Genomic DNA, 17,258 nt, shown 5'->3' on the forward strand with positions numbered 1-17,258 from the left:
AAAAATCATAATACAACAAGGAAACAAAGACTAGTGAGCAAAACTCAACAGAAATATCCTATACCTGAATCAAACTCACAAAGATCTCAAAATATGAATTGTCAGAATTTAAGATAAATGTTTAAAGAAATAAGAGATTGGAAATATGAGGGGAAAAATTGTAATGTCTAAGCCAAATTAAACCTAGAACTGCAAAATATGATTATAATGAAAAATTCAGCGACAATCCTTAAATCCTACCATGTCAAATGTTGGCAAAGACTGGAAACAATGCAAACTCTGATGCACAAATGGTTCAGTATAAATACACAGTCTCCTTCGAAAACAATTTGACATTATCTAGTGAAGCTGAGATAAGCAGAGTCATGGCCCAACAATTCCATTACAAGTTATATACCCTAGAAAAACTCCTGCACACGTTCAACAGGAGATAATTTCATGAATGTTCCTGGCAGCGAAGTGTGTAATAGGTAAAAACGAAAGCAAATAAAGTATGATATATTCACATAATAGAAAACTATGCAGCAGTGAAACTGAATGAGATACATCATTATGGATAAATCTTAAAATACCGGGTCAAAATGGAACTAGAAAAAAATAAGCAACCTGGCCAACGTGGCTCAGTGTTTGAGCACAGACTCATGAACCAAGAGGTTACAGGTTCGATTCCCAGTCAGGGCAAATACTGGGTTGCAGGCTTGATCCCCAGTGAGGGGTGTGCAGGAAGCAACCGATCAATGATTCTCTCTCATCATTGATGTTTCTATCTCTCTCTCCCTCTCCCTTTCTCTCTGAAATCAATAAAAATATTAAAAAGAAGCATAATCTGACTTCTTTTAAATAAAGTTAAAAATAATAAAACTAATCTTACCTTTTGTGACAGATAGATCTAGAGAGTATTATGCTAAGTGAAATAGGCCAGTTAGAGAAAGACAAATACCATATGATTCCACTTTTATGTGTAATCTAATGAGAAAATAAATAAACAACCAAGATAGAAACAGTCCCACAGATCCAGAAAACAGACTGAGAGCTGTTAGAGGGGAGAGGGTTTGGGAGGCTGGGTTAAAAGGTGAAGGGAATAAGCCAAAAAGACAAACAAACAAACAAAAAACACCCTCACAGACATAGACAACAGTATGGCGATTACCGGAGGGAAAGGTGGATGGAGGGAGGTAGAAGCAGGCAAAGGGGGAATAAATGGTGATGGAAGGAGAATTGACTCTGAGTAGTGAACACACAATACAGTATACAGATGATGAATTATAGATGTATACTTGAAACGTATATCATTTTATTAAATAACTAGAGGCTCAGTGCACGAAATCCATGCACTGGTGGGGCGGGGGTCCCTCAGCCTGGCCTGCACCCTCTCGCAGTCTGGGAGCCCTTGGGGGATCTCCAACTGACGGCTCAGGCCCGCTCCCTGCATAAGCCATCAGCTGGACATCCTTAGCACTGCCGCAGAGGCAGGAGAGGCTCCCGCCACCGCCACTGCACTCGCCAACTGTGAGCCCAGCTCAGGGCTTCTGGCTGAGCGGCACTCCCCCTGTAGGAGCGCACTGACCACCAGGGGGCAGCTCCTGCATTGAGCATCTGCCCCCTGGTGGTCAGTGTGTGTCATATCGACCGGTCATTCTGTTGTTTGGTCAATTTGCATATTAGCCTTTTATTATATAGGGTATCACCCCAATAAATTCAATAAAACTTTAAAATAAAAAAATCTAAAACTAAACCAAGTATTTATTGCAATATGTATGTGGTGAAGTATAAAGAAAACCCAGTGAAAGGTAACACAAAATGTGAGGTAGTGTTTGCCTCACGGGGTAGGCAGGGAGATAAGGGAGCAGTGAGGGACCTTCAGAAGAAGTGGCAATATTCTATCTCTTAGGCTGTTTGACTGCTATACAAGGTTTTGTTTACTGTTATATGTGCCTTATACTCATGTTATAAACATTTTTCCTATTTGTTCAATGATACAGATTTTATAGCAAAATAAAACACAGTAATATGCGTAAATATCCTAGCCCAGTGGTCGGCAAACCGCGGCTCGCAAGCCACATGCGGCTCTTTGGCCCCTTGAGTGTGGCTCTTCCACAAAATACCACCTGCGGGCGCGCACGTACAGTGCGATTGAAACTTCGTGGCCCATGCACAGAAGTCGGTTTTCGGCCTGAGCGAGTCTATTTTGAAGAAGTGGCGTTAGAAGAAGTGGGGGTGTCGGTCGGTCGGGCAATGGGAGCCACGGTTTGCCGACCACTGTCTTAGCCAAAAGCATAAAGGTTATACTAGTTCTGCAAGCAAGAAACATGCTTTAGAAAAAAGAAAACTAGCAACGCTCGGATGACCACAGCGAAACATCCATGTGCTACAGGAATACAGAGTGGTGGGTAACTGACCATCTTCTCACGTGGACCCCCTTCCTAGAACACCAACAGCCTTCCTCGAGTGCCTAGGAGTTGTCAGCCTCTATGCAACACAGGCTGTGGTGAGACTAATTAGTGATTTTTTCCCTCCTGCTATTCTGTTCATTCAATTCCAACTCTAATGATATCTGTAGACGCAATTGTTAGCATTTCTTTACTGTCCTAAACCCACTCTTAATTGTATATGATAAAAATCTTGAGTTTTCCCAGAATGATGCTACCTCTTCTCACATCTGTTGACTGGGACATGACATATTCTGTGTTACATTGTCTCATCGTAATTCATGTTAGAGATGAATCTGCTATTTTGACTGTGATGTTTTGGCTACCGGCTGAACAGATGGATAGTTTTTCTTCAGCAGGAATATTTGCCAACAATCAGGAGGGTGTAAAACTCATTCTCAAAGAAACCCAAACATAACCATTAGGAGTCTAACAAACAATTAAAATATCCACTGTTGCAGATATAAGTCTTCACAGATCACAACATATATTTAGAAATCGTGGAATAAAATGACAGTTAATTAAAAGAACACATTGGCAATGTTAAATTAACGCTACTAATAATCATAATAGAGCCTGGAGTTTGTATACGTATTGTGTGCACATTCATCTGGTTCTCATAGTTCTGCAAGAAAAATATTGAGGCATTATTATGCTGACTTTATAACAGACAAAGACTAAGGATAATGAGACACCACGTTACCATAAAAAATGGACTAATTACAGAAGTCAGACCTGGAATTTGAGCTCTTCCGTGTCTCAGCTGCAAAAACTTTGAGCAAATAATGGAATTTTTTCAGAGCCTCCATCTCCTCATTTATAAACAGGAACAACACTACTTAGTTACCAAGCAGTGTGGAAGGAGAACCAAGATGGAAGCGTAGGCAAATGCCTGCACTTGCCACCTCCCATAACCACATCAAAATTACAACTAAAATACAGAACCATCACCCAATACCACCAGAAAGCTGCATGAATGGAAGTCCTACAACTAGAGAAGTGAAGAAGAAAGCACACTGAGACTGGGAGGAGGTGCGGAGGCGCGGAAGGGTCTGGTCCGGCACCCGGGTGAGCCGCTTTATTAATAGGGAGGGAGAGCACCTCTGCGGAAGCTGCCCCGGAGGAGCCAGGGGTCCCAGCCCCACACCAGATGCCCAGCCCAGGGTCCCAGAGCTGGGGAAAGAAGTCCCTCCGAGCAGTAAATAATACGGGCTGTAAAAGCCAGTGCGGGTTGGGGCAGAAAGACACACAGGCTGCTGGAGACCCAGCTGCTCCTCTTAAAAGACCGCCACCACACACTGAATTACAACCCCCCGCTTCCTCTGAGCTCCAGTGCCAGGCATGGCTCTGGAGGACCCAGGCACATATGACGTGAAACTGGACTCTCTGGCATCAGGGCAGGAACGCGGGGGCGGCTTTCTTCCAGACCGAGATGCTCGCAGAGGTCATTGTTCCTGTGCTGGGACTTCCTGGGTTGCAGGGCTGAATGGCAGCCATTTCTGTTTGCTCTGCCCTGTTGATTCCCTGAGACCCCACCCCACCCAATTTAAAACCCCACCCAAGCTGTGCCCAGTGGCTTTTGCATATGAATGGCCTGTCCTTTCTCAGGCTAAAAACCTGTCAAACAAGCTGCAGCTGGGTCAGGGAGCCCTAAACCTATCAGTAAAATGCCCAAGACCAAGCACCAGCACCAGCCTGTCTTGCTTCACAGCTGGGCCTCATCTGGGCACTTCCAAACCTGATACAAAGAGGAGGAATCTGTAGATACCTTTGTAGCTCCTGCTGGGTGGCCCCAGGCAGTGGCTGACTTTACACTCCCTGGAGACCCAAGAGCCAGTGTACACAGTAGTCAGTGTCAGACCATACCACATTACAACTCTTCCCATCCATGAGCGACACACTCAAGGGGCAGACTCAGTGAGCACCAAAGGCCCACTGAAGCAAGTCCTGCTCCATAAGGGTGTTTCCTGCACAGTAGCTCTCCCACTGTAGTCGCAGCTGGTACCCACAGCCAATTGGCCTGGAGGTCAATTTCTCCCAGTGACACCAACAGCAATCAAGGCTCAACTACAACAAGACTGTGCACACAGCCCAGAAAGGGGTGCACCTGGAGTGTCCACCTCAGGGGATTGGGGAGGCTGAGCCACTGGGCCCTATAGGACACCTAGCACACAAGGCCACTCTATCAACTCAAGGAGACGTAGCTGCTCTACCCAATACATAGAAACAAACACAGGGAAGGAACCAAAATGCAGAGACAAAGAAACATATCACAAATGAAAGAAATGGAAAAAAGCAAACTACTGGATATAAAGTTCAAAACTACGGTTAGAAGGTTACTCAAAAATCTTCTAGAAATCTCCAAGAGACGTAGTGAGACTTTCAAGGATCTTAGTGAGAATGCCAAAGAAGTGAAAAAGGACCAGTCAGAAATTAAGCATACAATGACTGAAATAAAGAATAATATACAGGGATTCAACATTAGACTAGAGGATCATGAGAATCAAATCAATGATTTGAAATATGAGGAAGCAAAAAACACCCAACCAAAAGAGCAAAAAGAAAAAAGCATCCAAAAATGTGAAGATAGTGTAAGGAGCCTCTGGGACAACTTCAAGCGTACCAACATCCAAATTATGGGGGTGCCAGAAGAAGAGAGAGAGCAAGATACTGAAAACCTATTTGAAGAAATAATGACAGAAAACTTCCCCCACCTGGTGAAAGAAATAGATTTACAAGTCCAGGAAGCCCAGAGAACCCCAAACAAGAGGAACCCAAAGAGGACCACACCAAGACACATCATAATTAAAATGCCAAGGGCAAAAGACAAAGAGAGAATCTTAAAAGCAGCAAGAGAAAAGCAATTAGTTACCTACAAGAGAGTGCCCATACGACTGTCAGCTGATTTCTCCACAGAAACTATGCAGGCCAGAAGGGAATGGCAAGAAATATTCAAAGTGATGAATAAGAGAACCTACAACCAAGATTACTCTACCCAGCAAAGCTATCATTTAGAATTGAAGGTCAGATAAAGAGCTTCACAGACAAGAAAAAGCTAAAGGAGTTCATCACCACCAAACCAGTATTATATGAAATACTGAAGGGTATTCTTCAAGAAGAAGAAAAAGATAAAGATAAAAAATATGAACAACAATGTGGTAACAAATACATATCTGTCAACAATTGAATCTAAAAATCAAACGAATAAAAAATCTGATGAACAGAATAAATTAGTGAATGGAATAGAATCAGGGGCATGGAAATGGAACAGACTGACGATTCTCAGAGAGAAGGAGGTTCAGGGGGCTGGGGAAAGAGATTAGACAAGTATATTATATGCATGTATGCATTACCTATGGACACAGACAAAAGGGTGTCGAGGGACTGGGGCGGGGTGGGAACCAGGTGGAGGGGAGCTATGGGGAGGGAGGAAGAGGGACATCTTTAACAATCTCAACAATAAAGATTAATTTTAAAAAATAATAATACTTAGTTCCTGGTGTTCCTCTGAGAATTACATAAAATTTTAAAAAGTTCCTAACAAGAGTACCTATCAGAAAGTAGTTTCTTAATGAATGTGTCTTTCCCTCATTAATGAAGTCTCAGTTGACAAGAGAAAAGTCAAATATTCATGTTTAGTCTTTTTAAAAGGCCTCAGAAGTGACTGAGGTTTAGAGCAAAAATTTACACCTGACATATCCATATAAACTGCAGGTTGCCCTGAACTCAACATTCTACCATCACATTTGAGTGGCTTCTCAAACACATCCTAATGAGCAGGTAATAAGTAGTTTAAAGGGACAGAGCCACCCTGTCATCATAATCATGACTCATTTGATCCCAACGCATGTAGTATGCTCTAATGTTGTCATGTGACATCTAATGCATGCAGGTATTTTCCACACAGTTAAGTAGTTCACTCCAGGTCACACAGCGATGGCCCTGGACATCCATTCACAGATTCCCTGCTTCCGATGCTGGTGACTCGGAGCTTCTCCCTGGAACCTGAAGCAAACGCCTCTCTGCCCAACTCCTCTGGTTCCTGACAAGGGAAGGGTCTCTTGTAGCCAGGGAAGAGGAGGAAGGTGGCACAGGGAAGCCAAGGGCTGCAGACATAGATCCGCCCACAACTGGCTCATCAGGCAAAGAGGACAGAAGTGCTGGCAGGCAGTGACAGTGGGGGCTGTTCCCAGGCCAACCACACAACCTGGTTTCCCGTAAAAACCTCAGAAACCTTCCACTCTGCGGGACTCAAGCTTCTTGTCCCTATTTCCTGCTTGAGGGTGACATATAGCACCTCACCAAGTATTGATTCAAATACTGAAAATGGAGTCACAGTCACTAGAGAGGACGCCGTAGCCCCTGCTTATTATGCCAGAGCGTTGGAAGGCACTCGAAGATGTGACCTAACAGTGTCACTTCGGTATGACAGCCCCTTCTACGTCCCCTTCTCCTCCGTACATCTATCGTTTCCTCTTACCTGACAAGCACAGCTGATTGGAACTGTGCATGCTGACTGTCCCTTCAGGATAAAGAAGGCTTCAGTAATTACACTGGAATTGCTAAATTCTACAATTTCACCCACATGAACTTAATCACATCATAACATTGAGTTTGACTTGTTTCCAGTTTAATTTTGATTACAACCTGAATAGAACTAAAATTTTCTTTTGGCTGTAAAAACCTCTCATTTGTAAGAGCAGTTTAATCCTTTTATTTCCAAGAGCATTCATTCCAGCCAATTTCACTTAACACGCGAGGTTTTCTGCGTACCGCTACCACAGGGAGCAAGACTGGCAAAACCGTCCTCATGCAGTAAAGAGACGATGAACAAGTAAACAAATAAGTGAACAACAAATGTAAGACAGTGCTAAACGCTCCAGAGAGAACAGAATAGAACAGATTTAACTGGGTCTCCTTTCCACTGAGGACTCAAGAGAGCGCTGAGACCAAAGACCGTTCCGAGCAGAAAAACGAGCAACCGCGAGGAGTAGACACCATATCTTTCTGTGTATAATACACCCCCATGTATAAGACGCCCCCCACTTTCCCAACCCCAAATTAAGTAACATTTTAAACATGTTGCTGGTTTTCCTCTGAAGGCCTTCTTCTTTTTTTGGCATCTTCAGGAGTTGTTCTTCCTGTTTTCTCTGCTGTCTGATCGTACACTCAGTGGCAGGAGGTCCAAATGGTCTCTGCAGCTCTATTTCCATGCTCTTTTGCACAGCTGATGACATTCAGTTTGAATTGTGCAGAGTGAGACAATCGCTTACCGGTATTTATCTTTTTATTTTTTGGCATCTTTATGGGCTCAGAATGCTCAGGTCCCTGTTGCATCTGCGCACTCTCCACCTCCACCTCCAATTACAGCATCAGCTGACGTCAGTAACAATGAGGCTCGTGATTGGAGGAAGCCTGTGTGACAAGGTATGGCCCCCTCCTTGGCTGACTTCCATGTATAAGACGCCCCTAGATTTTCCGTCTAACAATTTTAGAAAAAAATAGCGTTTTATATACAGAAAAATACGGTATGACGCTCAATAAAGATAATTTGAAGAATGAGATTGTTTGAAGCCCAGAGAAGGGGAAGACTTGCTCAAGATCAGCCAGGAAGCGAGTGGCAGACTCAGGACTGAAATCCAGGTAAGTAGGCATGTTACCAAAGCTTGGGACATTTTAGCCCCCTGCTCCAAATTTCTATCAGCCCTCCTCAGCGACCCCTAATGATAACAGTAACAACAGTAACGACGACGACGACGTGTTAAACTTTATGTAAAGTGTGAATACAAGCACCTTCAGGAGGAAACGAGTCTGTGCCCCCGCCATCCCGGTGGCGGTGGCGGTGGAGGTGACGGAGAAAGGAGCTGGCAAGTGAGCCAAGCCTGACCAGCGGGCCTGGTGTTTGACAGACCCCCTGAGCCGGCGCTGGCCAGTTTACCCGGTCCTGCAAGGGCACCCAGAACCACCTGTGTGACAGATGCAGGCTGTTCTGTCCCTTTCACGTCTCTATCACAAGAATGAGTTCACTTACACTTGGTAAATAGGGGATGACGCTGAGTTGCTGGACAGACTCTTTGGTTTGTAAGTGACTTTTCTTGCCATGTTAATGGTGTTTGTCACCAACTAACAGCAGCTGAACCCCCCGCGCAGTCGCCTGGGATCAGAGCCCAGCGAGGGAGGAGGAACGCGGCCACGAACACGAGGCCCATCGCCTGCTGTTCGCGCCGGTTTTGGTGCATTTCAACACGCAAATGCCTTTCTTACCAACGCCCTTTCAGGCTACCTTTACTGTAGAAGTTCTATTGTATATTTCCTGCAGTATTTTTTATTAAGAAATTAATGTCTTGTTTTAACCCTTTGCACTCGCTTGCTTTTTTCTCGATTCCTTTATTCTACTCAGGACTTAATTTTTTAAATACCCCAGATTTTACAAAGCGCCGCAGTAGAATAAAAAACTGGAGTTTCTTTTCATACAAACTTATTTGGATTTTTTTATATTTCAAATTATTGATACATTCAAAGAGTAATTTTAATCTCTATAATTTTTTTTTTTAAAAGGTCTCACATATTTATTACTGAACCATCCTACTATTGCGGGGGGGGGGGGGAATCAACAGAGCAAAATCACAAGTCCATTAATTCTCCAATTAAAATGCCCCAACTGTCCAGACAGTAGCATCTTTTCAATCATTTAAAGGTGTAGGCAACCTGGATACAGCATAAATATGTGAGTCATCGCTCATGTGTGATTTCTCATAGGCCCAATTTGGTTCTTCTCCAATGTCTCCTCTTCGAGTTGTACCTGATTTTATTACCAGTTTTCATCCGAATCCATTGGGGAATGGGCCGATTCTGCTTTTGTTTCTTGGCCAGGAACCTCTTGATCCTGAAAGTCTTGTGGGAAGACATGGTGAAGGAGAGGCGAACGCACGCACCTCGATGGCGGAGAAAGAGAGAGAAGGAAGCTAATCTCTATAATTTTTCATGGTGTGATATTTTTTGAAACATTCACCCACATGAAGACCTGGTTTACATTCACACGTTTCGCAAATATAAATCGTCTCTCTTCTTCCTCCTTGGATTTTTCTGTTAGAACAAACAACACAATCTTTGTGTTTTTTGTTAGGGTGAGGTGTGATTATATGGAGCTTTCCATCTAAACATTGCTCTAAGTTAGTGGATAATAATCTACCCCTGGAAGTTAGTGTACTGGTCTAACCTTTTTCACGTGACTGATGTGTCTTAGAAACAAATAGCCTTTGAAGATGCCATTGGTGAAGCTTAGGTGGTGGCATCAGTTGAGACGGCATTTACATTTTACTTGTCCTTTCATGCTAGTGAAAACAAGAAAAGATACTGGAAAAATAGACAAAAGTCCCCCTTCCCCCCGCGGTGAAACTACGTGTCGAGTGTGGCTCGACATACGAGCTGCTACCGATGCTAACCGTGTCGAGTCACACTCGACATCCGAGTGCAAAAGGTTAATGATGCCAGTATTTTTTTTTTTTCTCTGTTAAGGGCTCTGGTTACAATATTGTATAGGTTGTGAGTGTTCTGCCTTATAATCCCTCACAGTGCAAGATCTTACCCACTCTGAGATTTTCCAGGAATGCATCCATCCAGTCAGTTATCATAAACCTCTACTTTCGCTTACAGAGCGGGGCTGCCCGATAAACCTCTCTGATGGTGAAATGTCTTATAATTTGCACCTAATATTGTAGCCACCAGCCGCACGTGGCTATTTCACTTTAATCTCGTTGAGTGAAATACACAGATCAGTTTCTCGGTTGTACTAGGCACACTTCAGCGGCGCACGGCTCCCATGATGGACAGGCAGATGGAGTCAGAGAGAGGCTGGAGCTCATGAGGATTTGTGAGCGCTTGCAGGGACTCCACACAGTCTCCTGAGCACGGCCTGCCTAGGGGTTAGGAATTTGCTCTAGAAGGGAAGTCCAAGCACAGGCTCCAGTCAGTTTTTCAGGAATGCATCCATCCAGTCAGTTATCATAAACCTCTACTTTCGCTTACAGAGCGGGGCTGCCCGATAAACCTCTCTGATGGTGAAATGTCTTATAACTTGCACCTAATATTGTAGCCACCAGCCGCACCCTGCAGAGGGGAGGCCCTGATGGCAGGTGGCATTGCCAGGAGCCCGGCTGCCCTGGGCTGGACATGGCTCCCTCTGGACGTGAGTTTCCCCAGAGCCTGAGATCGCACTGCGTTTACTCGTCATTCACCGAAGAGTTGTGTGTGGTTGTGTAGCCCCAGCGAGACTGTGAGTAACTTGAGAGCAGGGATCGTACTTTTTAATTCTGCGTCCTCCTCAGTGAATAACACTTTTTAGTAACGTGTATAGGAATAGAATTATTACCACGCTTGAAGACGATGTGTTATTCATATTCCAGTAGAAATGGAGAATAATTCTTCACCTTTAGTGAACTGGAAAGGATTAAATATAGGATGATTAGAAACTAGTGAAGAGCTTATGGTACTTTCCAAGTACAGTGGATAAAAAACAGTGTGAATTCTCTCTCTCTCTCTCTCTCTCTTTTTCCTATCATCGCACACTTTCTGCCTCAGCCTTACACGAAAGAGCTGGTTTGTTAATGAGATGTTTGACTTAATTTTTTCCCCCAGTTAGTAGTTCAAAAGACCCACTATTTTTAAAACTAGGAAAATAGGAACCTAATGCAAACTGAGATACATCTGTGTTGCAAGATCAGATTCCATGTCACGTTTCACGTTGCAGTACTCTGTGAATCTCTGCACTCCTTTCTCTTTTTGAACCTAAATAGTCTCATAGGCAATAACCGGATTTTCCGCCCACTGTTGGGATTTAGTCATTCTTTATGTTAGTTTTGCATTTGTTTAAATAGACACATAATTTAAACAATTCTAACTCCAAATTGTGTAGTTACAAATTGTGTAGTTGCATGTTTTAACAGATTTATAGAATTCTGTATTTTTAAATTTACATTTACAATGCAGCATGGCTCGCTATTTAGCATGTATTAGCGTGCAAAGTTAAACGCAATATGCTGTTACCATGAGCTATTTTGAAGTATTAACATCTAAACCCCACAGTGGTGTGATCGCCCATGAGGTCCCAGTGCGAGTTGCAGGGGTGCCTTCCTTCCCTCTGGGTAGTGCCTGTGCTTGAAGGGAGCAGCCATCGCTGTGTCCCTCATTGTAATTCACACTGCATCCAGCGCTCCTGGAAAACTAATGAAAATGCGGGACTACAAGGCTTTATTTCACTGCTGAGAATTCTCAGTGGTTACAGTACTACGTAGTGCCTAATTCTCTCGGTGCAGCACTTTTTAATAGTGATTTTTATTTTCAGCCCAGTGATCCATGTCGTTCATTAACCCCCTAGCCACTGAGTCAGCCTCATGGTGCAAAACAGCTTCCAAAGGAAAAGGCATACATTGGATGTATTATACATGTAAATGTTCTAATCATTCCTAAATCTCAAGATACATATATGTGTGTATGTACATATACATATATACATACATACATATGTATATATATATATATATATATATATATATATATTGCATTAAAAACTATGAAGTATGGGGAGATCAAAGGGCTAGGAGAAGAGAGGAAATGCTGTGTTTCTCTGGAGTACGATCTCAAGTGATACAACTGTTGCCATAGCAAAATTAAGTTAAATTCATTAAAATCTGCTTATTTCTTCCAAGGAAAAACTAAACTAGGACACAAGGATGCTAATGTCACTGTTCCTCTTTCATTTGATTTTCCGTTCTTAACCCAAAATAAACACGGAGTGTGCCCTTCATTTTGAAAAATGGATTTGCTACGGGAAGCGAACTGGCGTTGGGTTTTGTGTGTGATCTGTGCAGATTTGTACCCAAAACAGTAATTGTCATTCATGCCATGCTTTTGCGTGGCAAGGGCTGTTTCTGATGAACAACTGGCGCCCCAGATGACGAAGGCGGTTTTGAAATGTAAGGGATATTATCCCTTGGACATTTTAAAATGTCTTATGATCTTATTTTGGTGTTTTTTTTCCCCCCTATTTAAAGCAGTGCTTTCTTAAAGCAGTACTGAATATCAATGTGTGTGTGTGTGTGTGTGTGTGTGTGTGTGTGTGCGCGCGCGCGCGCGTTTTATAACTATCCAAAACCACTTTTAAATGTGGAGTTCAGAATTATTATGCTGGTGCTAGTCTGAGCACTGGAAAAACATCACAGCTTCACTCTGTGTTACGCTGTCCCCCGGAGTGGGATACGTATTTAAATAAACCCATGTATTGCTGATGCTGATGTCACCTGCCCCATGACTCCAGAAGCGGTGCTCTGGATGGCACATTCAGCACACTCTGCACGTGTCCACGGCCACATCAAAGAGGCAGAAAACAGGGTGAAAACTTACCTTTTTGAACATGGAATGTCAGCTGGAGTGAGACAAGGGTAAGAATGATTGATAGTTAAGAGAATGAAAGACTGCTTTCAGGAATGAATGACAATCAGAGTTGGGTACATCAAATAGTGTGCTTAGCAACACCCAGGGAACTCACTGGGCCAAAGAATACTGACTCCATCATTTGAAACATTCTCTTGAATAAATTGTATTAGTTAGAAACACAAAGTATTTAAGTGAAAATATACCTAATATTAAAAACTAGAGGTCTAGTGTACGAATTCATGTACCAGTAGGGTCCCTTGACCTGGCCTGCGGGATCAGGCCGAAACCAGCTCTCCAACATCCCCTGAGGGGTTCCAGATTGTGAGAGGGCACAGGCCAGGCTGAGAGACTCCACCGGTGCACGATCGGGGCGGGGACGGGGGAATGTGGGAGGTTGGCCAGCCGAGGAGGGATCGAGGGAGGGCTCCAGGGTGTATCCGGCCCATCTCGCTCAGTCCCGATTGGCCAGACCCCAGCAGCAACCTAACCTACCGGTCAGAGCGTCTGCCCCCTGGTGGTCAGTGCAGATCAGAGCGAGTGGCTGAGCGGCCTTAGCATATCATTAGCATATTATGCTTTGATTGGTTGAATGGCCAACTGGACGACCAGACATTTAGCATATTAGGCTTTTATTATATAGGACTAGAGGCCTAGCGCGCGAAATCGTGTGATGCGCAGGCAGGACTCCAGACCCACCATGCGAGCCCCACCGTGTGACCCCTGAGCCTTGCTCAAGCCCCTCCGCACCGTGAGAGCTGTGAGTCCCACTGTGCCGCATGAGCCGTGAGCCCTGCCCCGCCGCTGCAAGAGACTTGCGGGCCGGGGGTAGGGACGGAGAGATGCTCCATGCACCTCCTGGTGACCAGTCGTTTGGTCATTATGGCGTTATGGCCACTGGCCTTTTATAATATAGTTTTGTCTGAATTAGAGAGCTGAGTAACCGAGAAAGATAATATCATGAGAAATTTATAGATATACACCCATGCATTAGAACTACTTCAGTTTAAATTAATTAAAATTCAGTGATTATTATGAGATACTTTGTGTTTTTCATATAAAATATAGTTAATCTTGTTGCTCTTTTGTAGTATTTGCACGTCTCCAGTTTATTAAAAGGTTAGTTTGATATTCTTATAACAGAGTTTCTACTTTTTATTCCAAATATAGATTTAAAAAATCAGAGCAGTAAAGTTGTTCAGGGACTAGAAATCACTCTGTTTCCCAATTCCACTCTAAATAGCTCATAATTGAAATAAATTGGGCACATCAGAGATTGTTAATGTGTAAGTATCAATGGTAGCACCAACGGTGACTGGGGCTATAGTCCATGACTGGAATGAAAAACTTCTCATAGGTTAGTGACATGTGCAATCAGCATCAAATGGTGGAATCTAAGCAAACCATACTACTACTCACTGAAGGTTTTGTTTTCATACAATTTATAATTATCCTTGCAACAATCATTGATGAAAATACACCCTAAATCCTATGTAGAGTAAATAAATCTGAAGTACACGGTGTCCTCATTAACTTGTCTTCATGTAAATTGGAGAAATTTAAAAATTTACGTCAAGTATGCTTAGTGGAAAAGAAGGTCCTCTGAGAAGTTAATGGAAAGGCATGTAATTGCATTTACAGTACATTTAGGCGTGAGTAGGAGGCAAGTGACAGGGACTTTCACAGTCATTTAGTCCTACTGTGAGGACAGTGTCCAAACCATTTATGGATATAGGAGTGCTACACGTTCAGTTCAGTTTGAAAGAACAAATGCATGGAAGTTTATGTCAGGTGAGAGGAAACTTTCTAGAACAAAATGAGATCTGGAGGATGAAAAAAGGAGCAAATAAATATGTTATGGATACTTATCTTGTGAAAGGTGGCTGGGGCACAGATTGGCTCTCATTATTGGAAATAGTTAGACAATCCCACTCATAATGAGAGTCCTCCCATTTTCACGTACAAGGGAATGTGAAAACTCCTTAATTGTATCCTATGAGGGAGGCCTATCCTTGCAATCTTTTAATACAAAATGCTGCTGATTTGCACTTGTTTATAAAAATGAAAAATGTCATGGATCCTAATCCATCCTCAAAGCTTCAGATTTGATTTGGAAGAAAATTAGATTTGGAAAATGGAAAAATATTAGATTCGGAAGAAAAATGTTTTAGGTAGAGAGGCTGAATAAAAGAGATACTGGGCCGAAGAGGTATCTGTGTGGTGGGTGCATATAGTTTACTCAGGAAAGATGTTTTTCAGAATTAGGTTTACTTGAGTAGGAAACCATGGGAAAGGATGAAATATGTTCTATTTCTTCCAGTAACTTCTGTTTTCACCTGTTTTGAGTGTATGTGCACACACACACACACACACCTGTTGACTTAGGTTCTTTGTAGCTACTGCTGTGTTGTTATGTGTAGTGAAAAAGATGTTTTGTTTTTTCGGATGTGGTTAGGGTTTTTGGCGTGGTCCGCATCAGCCCCTCTTTCCTAGCTCCTGTGAGAGAACGTGTTTCAGGAGACAAAAGCTGGTCATTATTAGTTCAATCACTCTGAAGAAGAAATAATTCAAACAATATCTAGTTTTTAAGAGGCACTAATATTTACTCTGCGTCTGGGTGGAATTCTCTGCTTTGGCCCTATTGCGGCCCATGCTTTCAGCGGAGAACGCCCCAGTTTTGAACTATCGCATGAATCGCTCATTGCTCCTAACAAGGAACCCAAGAACCGTGTCTGAAAGGTGGTGAGGAACCCTTCTCCTCCCACTGATGTCAGAGCAAAGATTGGTGCATTTGCTGCAAGAGATCTCGCCTTTTAAAACAGCCACAGATGCCTGCATTGCGTCACTTCTGCTGCTTTCCTGATATTCTGAGCATCGACCTCCCTTTCTCTTTGCCTTCCGGTCAGAAGCATGAAGTGAAGATTCCTGGAGCCCTAGACCCAACTCTTTTGTTTTCAGGTGACTCGATGGGTAAACTCTGGGTGGATAAACTCAAATAACTCAACCACTTACTTAAAGAGAGAGCGAGCTGCTTTGAGCCTGGTCTGAAGTGAACAATGTTTGGGGCCAAAATAGTGACACTTTTAAAGACTTTTTTTTAATCATCTCTTTCTTCTCACCTTTTCTTCCTTGCCTCCCATACTCTTAGCCCATCCTGATGGGATTTTCATCCCGCATAATTCACTGAAACTGTACTAATAAGGCATCAAAGACCTTTAATCTTGCCAGATTCAGTGTCTCCTCTGTCCTCTTGACTTCCCAGCGGCCTCCCACACAACTGACTGCTCCCCTTTCTTTAACAGACTCTCATGTCTTGGCTCCCAGCACCCCACACTCTCCTCGATTTTCTGTCACCAGACAGCCATTTCTTCCCAACATCTTTTGATGGCTTTTGCTTCTCTTATTAACCTTTAAATATTGGAATTCCCAAAGGCTCTGTCCTAGGCCTTCTTCTCTTTTCTTTCTAATTAACCTCTCTCCTTAAAGGGTTCTCATGTAGTTCTGTTGCTTTAAATGCCCTCTTGTATTATGCCTGTCTATTTCAACATTCTTATCTCCAGCCCTGACCTCCACACTGAGCTCTGGATTTGGGTATCCAGCTTCCTACTGGACATTCCACCCGGAAATCTGAAAAACTCAAATTCAGCATCGCCAGAGAGGAACTCCTGTTTCTCCCACCTCCTCTCCTACCTACCTGTCCTTGCCTTTACCTTTCTCACCTCAGTAATTAGAGTTACCCTCTGTTCGGTAGCTCTGGACAGAAATCTCATCATCATTTTTGATTAATTTTTTCTATCACTACCCTCCATCTCCAATGCATCAGTAAGTCTTGTTAACACTTCCTCCAAAATGTCTAAGATCTGTTTTCCCCCTCCCTTTGCTGCCTCTGTAGTCAGAGCAGCATGGTCTCTTGCCTGAACAATATGGTGGCCTCCCTCCTTCCTTCCCTGCTCCTCAGTAGTCTTTCCAGGTAGCAACCAGCGTGACCTTTTAAAATGTAAATTAGGACATAGCTGCCCTCCCCACCTTTTATTGATTCCTACCACACTTTGAATAAAATGTGAATTCCTTGTGCTACTTCAGTGCTAACATAGTTTATACTTTACTTTTTCTGTGTATAAGACACTATATTTTTCTAAAATCGTTAGACTGAAAATCGAGGGGCGTCTTATACATGGAAGTCAGCGGAGGAGGGAGCCGCAGGGGTGCGTAGCTGCCCATACCTTGTCAAACAAGCTTCCTCCAATCACGAGCCTTATTGTTACTGACGTCAGCTGATGCTGTAACTGGAGGTGGATGTGGAGAGTGCGCAGATGCAACAGGGACTGGAGCATTCTGAGCCCATAAAGATGTCAAAAAATTAAAAGATAAATACCAGTAAGCGATTGTCTTACTCTG

At 43.2% G+C, this 17,258-nt stretch overlaps 2 protein-coding genes across 4 annotated transcripts in view; both read right to left on the reverse strand.

Annotated features, from left to right (window-relative positions):
- Positions 1 to 17,258, reverse strand: part of SMYD3 (SET and MYND domain containing 3) — a 545,881-nt gene that overhangs the window by 315,441 nt on the left and 213,182 nt on the right. The window lies entirely within an intron of this gene.
- Positions 9,020 to 9,389, reverse strand: LOC103304995 (60S ribosomal protein L39). Its single transcript, XM_054712961.1, has one exon. It carries the CDS (start codon positions 9,336 to 9,338, stop codon positions 9,183 to 9,185), a length of 156 nt encoding a protein of 51 aa, XP_054568936.1. The 5' UTR covers positions 9,339 to 9,389; the 3' UTR covers positions 9,020 to 9,182.

The sequence above is a fragment of the Eptesicus fuscus genome, chromosome 24 (assembly GCF_027574615.1).
Source record: "Eptesicus fuscus isolate TK198812 chromosome 24, DD_ASM_mEF_20220401, whole genome shotgun sequence".
Classification (NCBI taxonomy): domain Eukaryota; kingdom Metazoa; phylum Chordata; class Mammalia; order Chiroptera; family Vespertilionidae; genus Eptesicus; species Eptesicus fuscus.